The 15,111-nt window shown below is 37.7% G+C and overlaps 1 protein-coding gene across 3 annotated transcripts in view; it reads right to left on the bottom strand.

Moving 5' to 3' along the window:
* Window positions 1-15,111, bottom strand: part of LOC138834393 (soluble lamin-associated protein of 75 kDa-like) — a 51,565-nt gene that overhangs the window by 5,952 nt on the left and 30,502 nt on the right. For all 3 annotated transcript variants that reach the window (XM_070033029.1, XM_070033028.1, XM_070033030.1), the window contains exons 6-12: window positions 14,151-14,330; window positions 13,476-13,604; window positions 12,640-12,752; window positions 6,642-6,681; window positions 6,008-6,158; window positions 4,563-4,716; window positions 207-410 (exon numbers count right to left, since the gene is read on the bottom strand). In XM_070033029.1, the coding sequence (XP_069889130.1) occupies window positions 207-410; window positions 4,563-4,716; window positions 6,008-6,158; window positions 6,642-6,681; window positions 12,640-12,752; window positions 13,476-13,604; window positions 14,151-14,330 (971 nt within the window). The remainder of the gene's footprint in view (window positions 1-206; window positions 411-4,562; window positions 4,717-6,007; window positions 6,159-6,641; window positions 6,682-12,639; window positions 12,753-13,475; window positions 13,605-14,150; window positions 14,331-15,111) is intronic.

The following is a 15,111-nucleotide window of genomic DNA, read 5'->3' as shown; positions in this document are numbered from 1 at the left end:
GACTGAATTCCCTGGACAGATATGATTAAGGTTACAAAGATATGTAGAATGTTACTGATTATATTTTCTTCATAAAAGTTAATTTTCCTGAAGAACTGTACATGTTAAGATGGAGGAAAATATATAGACTACACCTGTTACCTACAAATGGCATTGAAATTTACATACTTTTTAAGTATAAAAAAATGAGTTTATTCCAGCCTTACCTTATCCAGTGCAGCAGGCTCAGCAGGCTTTGAAGATTCTGCTACTAATGGAACAAGATTTGTAGCATCTTCACCAGAATGAAAAGACTGTACTTTTACTTCTTCTTCTACACCTTCACTAGTAGAGTCTTCCTCTTCAGTTGTAAGTGATGTCTTAAGATTATCATCCACTATCTCACCATTCATAGGCTCTAAATCAGGGTCCTACACCAGGAGGAAAAATTCATGACATAACTACAGGCCAGCTTCCTTATTATATAAGATAGGTCTCTTTCCAGGGTGCTCTGGTTGCTCACTATGTGTCATATTCAGTGAAAAGATGCTTCCCCTTTTTGCTCTTCCTTTTAAAGGGCAATCATGGAGAGAACATTTTAAGTAAAAAGGTACCAGAGGGAGTCTTGACTTGATGCCAGCTCTTATTCAGGAAACACGAGCTGTTGAGCAACTGGAATCTTTAAGGCTTTGGGAAATGAAAGTTTACTATGCTAGAGGGAGGAAGTACTATCAGTGTTGTGGGAAGCTGGAAAGAAAGAACCCCTATCTCAGCCAGCTAACTGTCAGTACAGGGCCATTTCTGAACATCTAGCTCTTTCCACCATATTACTTCTATTTAATGTCAACTACTAATGAATCGAATGACAGTTTGATACTCTCCACTGTTATACTCTCCACTCTTATCACTGTTTTAAAAATTTGAAAACTGATGTAGTCTAGTGTTCAAAAACATGTTTGAATGGATCTCTGAACGCATATGAAATTTTCCAAAAGAAATAGTGAAATCAAGGCTGGGAATGTGGCTAAGTGGTAGAGTGCTTGCCTAGCATGCATGAAGCCCCAGGTTCGATTCCTCAGTATCGCATAAACAGAAAAAGCCAGAAGTGGCACTGTGGCTCAAGTGGTAGAATGCTAGCCCTGAGCAAAAGAAGCTCAGGGCCAGTGCCCAGGCCCTGAGTTCAAGCCCCATGACTGGCCAAAAAAAAAAAAAAAAAAGGAAAGAATAGTGAAATCAGAGATTCGTGTATTTATATACTAAATTTTTTATAGTATAAGTTTCTCAGGCCAGACATCATGTGTGCCTATGATCCTAATATGCAGGAAGCTAAGGCAGGAAGATTTTAGGTCTGAGGCCAGCCTGGGCTATAAAGACCCTGTTTCAAAAATACATTTTCTGGGCTGGGAAGGTGGCTCAGTGGTAGAGCGCTTGCCTTGCATGCATGAAGCCCTGGGTTCATTCCTCAGCACCACATAAACAAAAAGAAAAAAAGCCGGAAGTGTGCTGTGGCTCAAGTGGTAGAGCGCTAGCCTTAAGCTGAAGAGCTGAGGGACAGCGCCCAGGCCCAGAGTTCAGGCCCCAGGACTGGACCCAAAAAAATTTTTTTTCTATAATTATAGAAATTTGTAATAATTGTCTATTATTAATATATAGTTAATAATATATAGTTAATAGCATATAATTAATTACATACTATATAGTTAATATATAATTGATATAATTATTGTAATGATTATATATTAATATATGTTGTAATTAATATGTGTAATATTAATATAGTTAACATATAATTAACATATAATATATATGCTATCTGTCATAGTACACATGCACACAGAAGATAAATACAGTAAATTCATAAAAGGACCAACCACACTCAGATAATTTTAAAAGGAAGAAAATGAGAAAGATACAGCAAAAACATACAATTGTGGTAACTAAAAATGAAAAGCAATAAAAGAGAAAATGTCAGTCCTCCAGCTTTTAGAATTGGGAACCAATAAATGTAATAGGAAAACAGGTTCAATACATAAGTAATTTTTTAAAAATAGATTTGAGTCGGGCTGGGAAGGTGGCTCAGAGGTTGAGTGCTTGCCTCACATGCATAGGCCCTGGGTTCAATTCCTCAGCACCACATAAATAGAAAAAGCTGGAAGTGGTGCTGTGGTTCAAGTGGTAGAGCACTAGCCTTGAGCTGAAAAGTTGAGGGAAAGTGCCCAGATCCAGGGTTAAAGCCCCACAACTGACCAAAAAAAAAATATTGAGTTCAAGCCGTAATACTGACATTTAAAAAAGACAGAAACATTTAGTAAGCAAAGGAGTATAGATCAGTATTAAAAATCTAGAGTTATTGATCATTCCTATACATGTACAATTTATTAATTTAGAAGCATTTTTTTATCTCTCTCGCTCTCTTTGGCTTTTTGCTCGTTAACTGGAGATGGAGATGGGCTGGCCTTGAACTGCCATCCTTCAAATCAGTTTCCCAGGTAGCTAAAACTGCAGGTATGAACCACCAGTGCCTGAATTTTAAAAAACACAGTATGAATCAAAGATCAGGTAGTCAATAACTGAGTCTCCTATCATATCCACAGTAAAGAGAAGAATGGAAAAAAGTTACATATAGAAAGATGTATGCATATACCAACTTCAATGGTTTTTAAAGAAAAAAAGAAGTGCTATAAAGCCAGAGGATTAAAGAACTTGTGAAGAATAGTTAACTCAAGTAAAGGAAGTCACTGGAATAAGTTGTCACTTGTCCTACAAGGCCATGTGCTCATTGTTTTACTTAGATGAGTGAAAGAAATTTCAGAATGAATAGTATATTGAAGTATACTACAATGTATTCTAGTGTTTAAGGAAGAAAAAACCTGAGAGATAAGTTATTTCCATAAACATTTGCATGAATGTAAATCCTGCTTTTATATGCCTTTGCAAACCAATTTTTGACCAGAAGAAAAATGTCAAGTTTAAATATAATTTCATTAAGTAGGAGAAGCAGAAGCTAATTATTAGAATGACTTAGGAAAATAAAATTGGTAATCTAGTCATTCACTTCTTGTAGAGGTGGAAAACAGAAAATCAAGCCAGATGAATAGTTTACTTAGTTACAAAGGGTCTATTTGCTTTTGTTTTTTTATATGATTGATTTTGCTGATCCTGGGGCTTGAGCTCAGGGCCTGAGCTCTGTCCCTGAGCTTTTGTGCTCAAGGCTACCACTCTACCACTTGAGCCACAGCTATAGTTCCAGCTTTTGGTGATTAATTGGAGGTAAGAGCCACAGACTTTCATGTCTGGGATGGCTTTTTTTGTTTTATTGGGTTTTTTGGTCAGTTATGAGGCTTGAACTTGGGACCTAGACATTGTCCCTGAGTTATTTTGCTGAAAGCTAGCACTCTATCATTTTGAACCACAGCTCCATTTCTGGTTTCCTGGTAGTTAATTGGAGATAAGAGTCTCACTGGACTTTTCCTGCCCAGATACCTTCTAACTGTGATCCTCAGAACCTTCAGCCTCCTGAGTAGTTAGGATTACAGATGTGAGCCACTAGCACCCGGCTTGCTCTGGCTTTGATTCACAATTCTTGTATCTTAGCCTCCTGCGTTGCTAGACTTACAGGTATCAGCCATCAGTGCCTGGCTGATTGTAGTTATTTTTACAGAAATTTCTAAAGTAGATTGTGGTTAAAAAAATTTTTTTTTGTATGTTACGGGGGCTTGAACTCAGGCCTGGGCACTATCCCTAAGCTTTTTTGCACAAGGCTACCACTCTACTACTTTGAGCCACAGCACCACTTCCAGTTTTCAAGTGGTTAACTGGAAATAGTCTCTTCCTGGCTAGCTTCAAACTGCAATCTTCAGATCTCAGCCTCCTGAGTAGCTAGGATTACAAGCATGACAACCAGTGCCCTGTATGACTAATTCCTATCTTCTTAACCAAAATCGGCACTAGAATGAGAACTTGCTGGACCTGAAGACATTCTAACTGGTTCTATAAAGTCACACTATTTGTGTACCTACAAGTGTTTAATATCATGTTTCAATTTATAATTTAAATACAGTGGGAGATCTTGCTTCTTAAATATCCCCATTTATATTAACATAATTCTAACTTCTACAAATTCACTTGAAATAGAGTAACCCCTACTCTAGTGTTTGAGTGACTTGATTTATATATGCTTTTTTTCCCACCCCAATACTGGGATAGAATCCAGGGCCCTATACTAGTACATACTAGAGAGGTGTTCTATTGCTTTTTTTTTTTTTTTTTTTTTTAAGTACTAGGGCTTGTGCTCTTGCTTGGCTTTCTTGCTTATGGCTGACACTTTACCACTTGAGTCTAGCATTTTACTCACTGGAAATGGGATCTTGGAGAGTTTTCTGCCAGGGTAGCTTTGAACCAAGATCCTTTAGGTCTTGACCTCTGAAACAGCTAGGATTGCAGGCATGAGCCATTAGGACCTGGCATAATGTATTTTTTAACACTAGTGACAATTTATGTTTATATTTTTTCAAACAATGTATGATCGATAAAGTTAAATTTTATTGTACTTCTACTCAATTTATTTAGTAAATGACTCATACCTTCACACCATCTTGTTTCTCCAGGCCTGTTTGGTTTTCTAGTGCAGGCCGTGCATCTTTGTCACTGATTTCGTCATCAAATTCTGTCACTCGCTGCTCAGGTTCTTCCAGGAATTCTTCTGAGCTCTCTGAAGTGTGTGCAGTAGACTCCAATCTACAAAACAAGAATACTATTTTTAGTTGTTCTATATAAAATTTCAGGAATTAGCCAGGTGCCGGTGGCTCACACCTGTCATCTAGCTACTCAGAAGGCTGAGATTTGAGGATCGCAGTTTGAGAACAGCCCAGGCAGAAAAGTCCCTGTGAGACTCTTTTCTCCAATTAACCACTCAAAAAATGGAAGTGGTGCTGTGGTTCAAGTGGTAGAGTACTAACCTTGAGCACAAATAGGCTCAGGGACAATGCCCAGGCTCTGAATTGAAACCCCACAACTGACAAACACACAGAAAAATTGAGGAATCATTTCTTTTTCTTTTCTTTCTTTTAACTGGTATTGAAGCCAGGACCTTGATTATGTTAGACAAGCACTTTACCCTAAGCTATATCCACACCAGCTCTATTCTTTATTTTTGAATCACAGACTCACAGCATTTTCCCGGGCTAGCCTGGAACTCGCCATGTAGTCCAGACTGGCCTTAAATTTGTCAAACTCCTATCTTAGCCCCTTGGAATATTTTCCTAATAAAGCAACATTCTGAAGGAGCAAGGGTCACTGAGTCAACTTTAGTGTTTTGTGGATCCAAAAGCAACCTTTTATCCATCCTTTTCATTCTCTTTCAAACCATGTTCTTAGGTCAATAACATCACCATTTTCTAAATCAGTTAAACTAAACCTGTCTTTTTATCTATTCATATCTATTGGATCTTATTCTTCTGGAAGAAAATTAAACTTCATTTTGCCTGGAACAATCTCAATTAACAGCTTTTGCCATAACTATGGATACCAACACCACACACACACACACACACACACGTATGTATGTATGTATGTATGTATGTATAGTACAAACAAAAAACACCCAGTTATTACAAATACTGGGAAAAATCTAATTTTATTATAAAATTTAAAATCTTGTTTTCTTAAGATTCAAAAGAAGACAGACTAAAGTTTTGACCTATGACTTCTGTTGATTCAGCTGACTGCCAGTTTCTGAAAGAACTGTCTACATTATTTATGGTTGACAATAATGACTCAATGTCAAGAATGTTCCCTGGATTTTCACACATGAAAGATTCAAGAGTGTATCTATGTCATGTCTCACTAGCAATGCTCCTTGCAACACTTTCTATGTAACACCTAGTACAGGGAAGCCTAAATAATACAAACTCCTAAAGAAGGGTATTTGCTATACAAACAACCAAATAGTTGCTATCCTTATTACAATACTAATAGTATGAAAGTAAGAATAAATGAGAGATTGGAAGCAATATAAACAATTGTTTACTTGTTTATTGAAGCTGTAGGTAAAGTCTGGACAGTTTTCTCATCTTCACCTTGAGAACTACTAAATTCAGTATCTTGAAACCGCTTTCCTATCTTTGGCCGCTTTAGATGACCACTTCTAGTACGAGTAGAAACAGGTGTTTTATCATGGCCTGAGGAAGAAAATAGCAAAATAGCACTTCAATTATGTACTGAAAGGATTACCTACCAAAATATACAGAAATCAAAAACTATGCTAGTTTACACATTTCCCCCTTCAGAGGTGCTTTTGCCCTCACATCAGGCTAATAAAACAATGTCAGTGTTTTTTCCTAAATTTTAAAATAAATTAGTCAAAATGTACTAGTCCTCATGATCTCTACTGCCCCTGAACTTTCCCAAGTGTTTCCCCATTCTCAATGATTTAGGGAAATAATTAGGACATGACCATCCCTATTTCACAGATAAGGAACAAAAAAAAGATGAAGGCACCTGCATCCTTAAATGTTCACACACAATAAAACCAGGAGCAGTGGCATTTGAACACAGGTCAGATGTGAGAACTGGCTAAGTCTTCACTTATTCTACGTCTCACTCATGCACACACATACACCTAAGTATCACAAAAACTTACTGAGATCAGCTCAATTTCTTACCTTCAGAAGTGCTTGCAAAGGCATCTTTTAGAGAATCAATCTAAAACAAAGATATAAATTAATACCCAATATTTTAAACTATTTTACCCTGACTGTGGGTTTAACTCATAGTTTCAAAGGAAAAATAAACTTTTTCAAATAGCACTATTCATGAAGAGATTATTTGAAGTCTCAGTTATCTTGAGCCTAAGAATTTATATAAGCATCTTTCAAAAAAGTTACAGGCTTACACTGGAGTTTCAATCCTCAGCCATCTGCTCTCCTTACCTTTTTATGTACTACTTTAATGTCAACATCTAAAACCCCTTAATTCAAATCCTGATTTGCAAAGCAGTATCTCCCAGTGGATGAGTCCATTTGATTTCACATTCAACCCATCACAAAATGAACCTTATCTTTCTCCAACACTACTTCCTATCAAGGTTAGTTGCAGTAACAGTCAGTCACTATGAGGCCTATGAGGCAGAAACAAATTTTTCCTATCCCTCATTGAATAAATCATAAAGCTACCAATTTTAACTCAAGAGTTGTTCTATCTACTGCAATTGCTTTAGTTCATGGCTTTAGTATCTTTAACCTGAACTACTGTAATATCTGCTCCCTGGTCTGGTTATCACTGTCTAATCCCTTCTACCCTGATGATAGAATGATGCTTCCAAAATACAAACTGTGCTGCTACTTCACTCAAAAATTTGAAAAGAAAAATCACTTTAGTTTACCACTGCACACAACACAAGCTTACAAGCTCTTCAATAATTTCAATAACTCTGTAGGACTTACTTTTGTATTATATGTGTCCTTTTTTTAACAGCTGCTGGTTGGTTGGTTTTTTTTAATATGCTATCTTCTGAAATGCTCTAACAACCCTTATCTCAGAACTCCCATCCACCCTTTAAGACTACCCCCTCAGCCAAGTACCTCCCATCATTTGCTAGAATCATTGATTTACACCAATTATTATGGAGTAGTATATTTATTTACTTGTTTCACCAGTGGATCAGTTAGATTTCCCAATCATGTAAGAACTATAGTTTTATATGACTGTCTATACCTATTCCACTATACCACCATCCACACACTCATCACATACTAAAAACCTGGGTGTGATAGGCTCATAGACTGCATTCAGAATGTTTTTAAAACTAAAACTGATGATGAGAATCCAAATGTTCCCAACATAAAGAAATGACAAATGTTTGAGATATGCCTGTTACTATGAACTCATCATTACATATTGTATACATTCAATATACACACTAAAATGTCACACTATGTCCCATAAATATGTTCGAACACTAGGTGTAAATATAATTTCTTACAAACCTACTTGTAGAACCTAAACAAGAGAGTAAATCTGACAGATAGTATGATTTTAAAAAATTGCCTTGGGCTGGGCACTAGTGGCTCATGCCTGTAATCCTAGCTACTTAGGAGGCTGAGATCTGAGGATCATCGTTCAAAGCTAGCCTAGGCAGGAAAGTCCATGAGACTCTTATCTCCAATTATGGACCAAAAAACCGGAAGTGGTGCTATGGTTCAAGTGGTAGAGCCCTCGTCTTGAACTAAACAGCTCAGGGACAGTGCTCAGGCCAAGTTCAAGCCCCATGACCAACAAAAAAGTGCCTTCTAGATATTTGTTCCTGTAATGGTAATCCCCACAAGTTAGACCATAAGGGAGGTATGAGCAAAGGATGTAAGTTGACTTCTATGCTATTTTACAATTGGATATATTTCTAAAGGAAAAGAGATATTACAGTGCTAGTACTTTAAGAAAAACTGCTAATTTCCTAACAGTAACTGAGACTGCTGAAAAATGTGGCCAGTTTAAACTTTCTGCCAAGAGGTAATGGGTGTAGCCCAGTGTTTCAATGAAGCATTTAAATGCAAATTAATATGATTAATGTGACTTTTTAAAAAGGGATTAAAAATTATGTCCCCTTTGTGAAAATTTGGGAAGTTGTGGGGAGTGGCTGGCCTCCCAGACAAAGTTTAAAATTAAAATTGTCTTAAAGGTTTTTTTACAGTCCAAAAATATAAATTAGGATTACTAGAATGATTGTTTAATAAATTCATCTGTTAAGTAAAAAAGTTTGTAGACCTGAGATTATGTCCCTATTGAGATCTGCCTAAATCAGGTTCCTCAGCCAGCCAGAAAAATGCTTTTATAAACCAGAGTGTTAAACAGGCTACCCTGCTGTAGCCCAAGATATAAACCACTTTAAACAGGCTGCCCAGAGGCAATGGGCCGTACTTAGAGTGCCAATCAGTTGTAGTTTAAAAACATCTACTGAGTTCTAGTAAAAAAAAAACAAAAAACCCTCTGGCAAGCAATTGTTAGTCAATTGTTAACAAGTTACAGGTAACCTCTATCTCATTGATCTCCTTGTTGCTTTAATTGGAAATTAAAAGGGCTTTTGTGACACAAAGACTCCTTTTGTCACAGTTCAAAGCCATCCCGGGCACAAAGAATCCTGTAAAACTCCATCTCCGAGCTGCACAGAGCCAGGCTGGAGGCATGGTTCAAAACTCACCTCTAAGTATCCAGCTGAAGGCTGAAAATGGCATTGTGACTCTAAGTGGTAAAGCATTAGCCTTGAGCAGAAGTGCTCAGGGACAGTGCCCAGGCATTGAGTCCAAACCTGGTATATGCCAAGTGGGACAAGCTATCTCAGCAATGGATGCTGAGACACCTGCCAGGACAAAGTCAGTCAGTCAGTCCTGACAATGGAAAACCATGGAGAGGAGTAAGAGGAGATGACATCCTAAATGGAGTCACTTTACACTCGCCTTTTCAAAATTAATCAGAGCCGAGAGATCAAGAGAAATAGATGTTTGCCCACCTAATGTCCAAACCTGTCTACCTTCTTTTTTTTTTTTTTTTTTTTGGGTCCGGTTGTGGGGCCTGAACTCTGGGCCTGGGCGCTGTCCCTCAGCTCTTCAGCTCAAGGCTAGCACTCTTACCACTTGAGCCACAGCGCCACTCCCAGCTTTTTTCTTTTTTGCTTATGTGGTGCTGAGGAATCGAACCCAGGGCCTCAGGCATGCAAGGCAAGCGCTCTATCACTGAGCCACCTTCCCAGCCCTACCTGTCTACCTTCTAACTGCACAGAAAGTTAACAGTCTTACCTTTGTTACCTGCTGTTTGTATTTATAGTAGCCTCTGACTGGTATTCCCAACCAGTCCATTATGCTTTCCCCTACCCATTCACCCAAAAGACCCTAGACACCCACTTCCTGCTTTCCTTGCCCTAAGTCATTATTCCTCCTTCCCTGTAATGGGCTGCAATTGGGCTTATACTCCAAATGGAACATTTCTGGCCCATGGCTAATGTGTGTTCTCCTATGTCATTCATACTAACTGATCTTGTTGCCTTGTCAGCTTTTTTGTCTGATCTTTCCAAAAGTCTCTTTCAATAGGATAACATCCCCCAGCCCAGGATACCACCTGGGAACACGTCAAGCCATCCTGTTCCTTCAGGCAACCAGAGACATTACTTCTACTGCCATGCTTTGCCAACACAGACCTAGACCCTAAAAAATCCAGCTCTAGGGATTCTCTAATGCTCCCAGGCCAGCAGGAAGTAGCCAAAAGAGCCCATGACACCCATTGGCTCTGGCATCTTTAAATATCTCTGCCACCTCCTCCTAAGATTACTGTGAACCTAAAGCAGGAAAAGTCTTACTCCCCCTCCTCCAATATGCCAGGAGTCAGGTACCATGCTATGTCTCCAATACAAGACAGAAAAGGCATATTCCTCTCTTGGGGTACTAACAACAATTTTTGCCTTTTATTAACTGGGTCTTGTATTTAGATAACTATTGTCACAGAAAAAGGAGGACCTCTACCAACCATTGCCAAGCAGATGGTACCCGGCCAAGCAACGAAGCAGAGACCTCTTAACTACTTCGCCCCTTTACAGCAGTAAGTAGCTCCAGATGATCTCCGCCCATACTCCCTGGCCTGGTACCCCCTATCTTTATTAAACAACAGAGTGGGGAATGTAAGCATTATGCCCACCTTTGATCCTCAGCTCCACCTAGACCTGAGTTCCTCCCTGCCCTAGAGTTCCTGCTATACAGCTGGCCCCTCCCTCTCTCCACCCAGACTCACCTGGGCGCCCATCTACCTCACCCCTACCTCCAGACCCTGCTGCTACCTAGATAGTGGAAGCTGCCAAGCACTTTCTCTTCAGGGCAAATATGGCTCCTCTAATAAATCTTGTAATAATCTTTCTCCTATGCCTGCCCGCTTCTGCGTGGTCCCCTGGGATGGATATAACAGATAGATCCTTTCAACGCCTGAAATTCTAGCTACTCAGGAGGCTGAGATCTGAGGATCATGGTTCAAAGCCAGCAGGACAGGAAAGGCCACTGGACGCTTATCTCCAATAAACCACTCAGAAAAGTGAAGTGGTGCTGTGGCTCAAGTGGTAGAGCACTAGCCTTGAGCTGAAGAGCTAAGGGACAGCGCCTAGGCCTAGAGTTTAAGCCCCACGACCAACAAAAATTAAAAAAAATTCTAAAATGAAGGGCTAATTTTGCATGTATAATTTTTTATGCATGTATATAAGACTTTTTTTTTCAATACTCACTAAGAATATACTCTGATATGCATGTAAAAAAAATACAATTGCAAGCAGGGTACCGGTGGCTCATGTTTGTAATCCTAGTTACACAAGAGGCTGAGATCTAAGGATTTGAGGCTCAAAGCTAGCCCTGGTATGAGAAGACTCTCGTCTTTAATTAGCGAACAAAACAGTCTGATATGGAGTTGTGGCTCAAAGTGGTCAAGTACCAGCCTTGAGCATAAAAGCTAAGGAATGGTGCTCATACCCTTAGTTCAAGAACAGTACTGGCACAAAAATAAGTAAATAAATTACATGAATAAATAAAATGCAACTATAATAGATGCCATCAACTAAACTATATAAAAAACAGACTTGTGGAATCCTAATAGAGTCATAGTTTATGTAATGTTAAGTACCACAAAATATGAATTCTGGACTAGATCTGGCAAGTCCTGTGATATTAGCAATTGAGACCTGTCCTTTTACTTGTAGGACATCCAACATTTGCAAAGTATATTCATCCTACAAAGACCCAGCAGTCTGAAACTTCCTATAAAACCCTTATAATCTTTAACCTGATACAAATTCTAGAAATTTCTATGTCAGGGAAATAACTATGTATGTACAAAGACTCACATATAAATGTGTTTGCTCTTAAAACTTCAATAACTTAGCCAGGTCTAGTGGTTCGCGCCTGTAATCCTAGCTACTCAGGAGACTGAGATCTGAGGACCACTGCTCAAAGCCAGCCCAGGACAGAAACTCTGTGAGACTCTTATCTCCAGTCAACTACTCACAAAAGGCTGGAAGTGGGGCTGTGGCTCAAGTGGTAGAGCCCTGGCCTGCAGCACAAAGAGGCTTAGGAACAGCACCGAGACCCTGAGTTCAAGCCTCAAGACTGACAAAAAAAAAAAAAAGTCAGTAACTTCAGTGTCTAACATCAAGAAAATAAATGATGGTGTTTATATGTAATAATGTGCTGCTACATTAATGCTTACAATCATGCTTACAATAATGCCAAAAGAGAAAAAGGAGCTACAAGCAGTATAACAGTATAAATACAAAAGAAATGTATATAGATACATATTTTATAATACATACTAAGTGAATATACAAAAATTTCAATACTGGCTGTAACTGAGTAGCAAGATTACATATTTTTATTTTCTTCTATGCTATTTTATGTATACTTTCAGCCATCTTTAATTCCTTGTAATGCTATGCATACCATTAGAATTATTTTTCAAAGAACATTAAGTCCTTGGAAATCAACTGCAAAAACAACATCTCTGCCTTCAAAAAAAACTCTTCTCAGTTGAAATTACCTAAGCTGGCTGATGAACTGTAACACTTAAAATTTAAATATGAGCTAAATCTACTTTAAAGAGATAGAAACATTATTTCTTACAACGAACATATAGTGTACCTACAGTTAGCTGCATCTCACTAGACTGACTGTCTTCAGCACCCGGTTCATATTCTGGATCTGCTGCAACACCACATTCCCCGGACAGAGCTCTCTTGGCTTCATGTTGCAAAACTGCTGTGTGTGGAAAAATTTTGAATTATAAACCAATCCATACTTGTTTTCATTGTAACACTGTTTGTACTGGTTTTTGTTAACATTCTGAAAAGTAGCCTAGACATAAAGGACTGAAAAATCTTGGTGTGGGATGTCACTTCACAATATATTATCATAAATATTTGCCATTATAAATGGTATTAAATAGATTTCTTCAGTATTTAGTGAAGCTGGAGAGACATGTTAGAGATTAGGGTTATCTCTAGTCTGCAGAACCCTATTGTATACCATTTTAGTGTTCTTTATTTTTTGTTCCAATTCCTACTGGGCTGTTACAAAAGAAAATTCAAACTTGGAATTAGAGTCTGTTATTAGGAAGATACACTACCTCGTAGAGAGCCTGTCAAATTCCAGTACTAGGCCCTTCAAAAATAAAGAAGACAAGCTAAGGGTTGGTGGCTCAGCCTGTAATCCTATCTACTCGGAGGTTGAGATCTGGGAATTGTGGCTCAAAACCAGCTCAGGCAAAAAAGTCTGTAAGACTCTTATCTCCAATAAACTACTGAAAACTGGGAAGTGGAATTGTGGCTCAGATGGTAAGACCTAGCCAGCCTTGAAGAAAAAAAAAAAAAATCTCAGGGTAGCATCTCAGGATTGGCACCAAAAAAAAAAAAAAAAAAAAAAAAAGACACCATTATTATTAGATGCTGCTTTTTGAACTAGAGTATGTTCAAACATAGTTACCTGTCATTTTAAGAGTCTCTCTCTGTAATGCTCTGGTGACTGGTATTCGCTGGTACCAGTGTCCAACACCTTCAACTTCCCAAAGGAGTTCATGGTCTCCTGGATACTTTTCAACATACTGCTTGGAAGCTAAAAAACACATTTAAAATTTTCTAGAAATCTCAAATATCAACAGTTATGTAAAAGAGAAGATATAAGGTAACCTGCCCAACTGACTTAATAGAAGTAGTGTAATCTTAATACCAAAATGCCACTAACAGAACTTAAGAAAGTACACAACAGTAGTCTCATTTATGAACAAAAATCCTGTAACAGGGCTGGGAAGATGGCTCAGTGGTAGAGTGTTTGCCTTGTATGCATGAGGCCCTGGGTTCAATTCCTCAGCACCACATAAGCAGAAAAAGCTGGAAGTGGTGGTATAGCTCAAGTGGTAGAGTGCTAGCCTTGAGCTGAAGAGCTAAGGGACAGTGACCAGGCCCAGAGTTCAGGCCCCACAACCAACAACAACAACAAAAAATCCTGTAACATTTCAAATGAAAAGTTGAACATTAATATAAAAAAGTGTATATATATATATACACTTTTTTATATTAATGTATATATATATATATATATAATTATTTCTACACAGCAAAGGAAACAATCAACAGAGAAGAGACAACCTAGTCCACTTACCTGTGTACATTAGAGAAGACAATGGATAGCGCAATCCAAGTGCATCATCTGTAAAGGAATCAACAAAATCCTCCAGCATAAGAAGCCCACAATCTTTGCCTCTGTGTTTCTTTCTTACAAACATTGTATCAAGAACTGGCAGTTGGTAACTTTGGGTAAGATATGAGGTACATAAGCTTCCTGCAATAGTAAGAACAGAAAACCAACAACTTTTCATATTAAAATATGTATACACTTAATGACATGAATTAACAATCTTTTCTAAAAACATTTAGTTTTTCTCCTACTCAAGAAAAATGTTCAGGAAATATGTAAATGCTATAGCAAAGTATTTCCAGCTTTTATTACCTATTATATTTATGTTTTATTATATATTATAATGTATATATGTGATCATTAGAAAAACTATGTGCTTTTGTATCATATTACCTTTTTATAAAACATATACTTGACTATGTATGATATATATTATCACTCCCTATAGGCATGTAACTTTAAAACTCATCAACCTTCACAATACCAGAGTATTTGATGCTTAGATACATGAAATATTTCATTCCAGCCTTAACTAGAAAACCAATTATTGTCACTTTTTCCCTAGTGTGTCCTGTCTTGTTCAAGCTTCTTGACAATGGTAAAAAAAAAAAAAAAAAAAAAGAATTCGTTCCCCAAAGTTCTCAAGACTATGGTCTATAGACTAGAAATAACTGGAAACATACATCTTACAATTGGCTAAATTAGCACTTTCTTTTTTGCTGTGGAGCTATTTCTAGATGTACTTTATATATCTACATATTAATGTAGATATATAAGTACATATATATTTAATGTTAAACAGGAAAAATAATTTCTGCTGTCCAAGTATTTCTCTTCTTATCACATGGTGATACATTTTTAAGAATATCGCTGTGTATTTAGGCATTGGCTGTCCATCTTAGCTCATTTAATATGAGTTTGCTTT

The sequence above is a fragment of the Dipodomys merriami genome, unplaced genomic scaffold (assembly GCF_024711535.1).
Source record: "Dipodomys merriami isolate MVZ:Mamm:240054 unplaced genomic scaffold, mDipMer1.0.p SCAF_213, whole genome shotgun sequence".
Lineage (NCBI taxonomy): Eukaryota > Metazoa > Chordata > Mammalia > Rodentia > Heteromyidae > Dipodomys > Dipodomys merriami.
The sequence above is the reverse complement of the archived record's forward strand: the minus strand, read 5'-3'. Positions and strand labels throughout refer to the sequence as shown.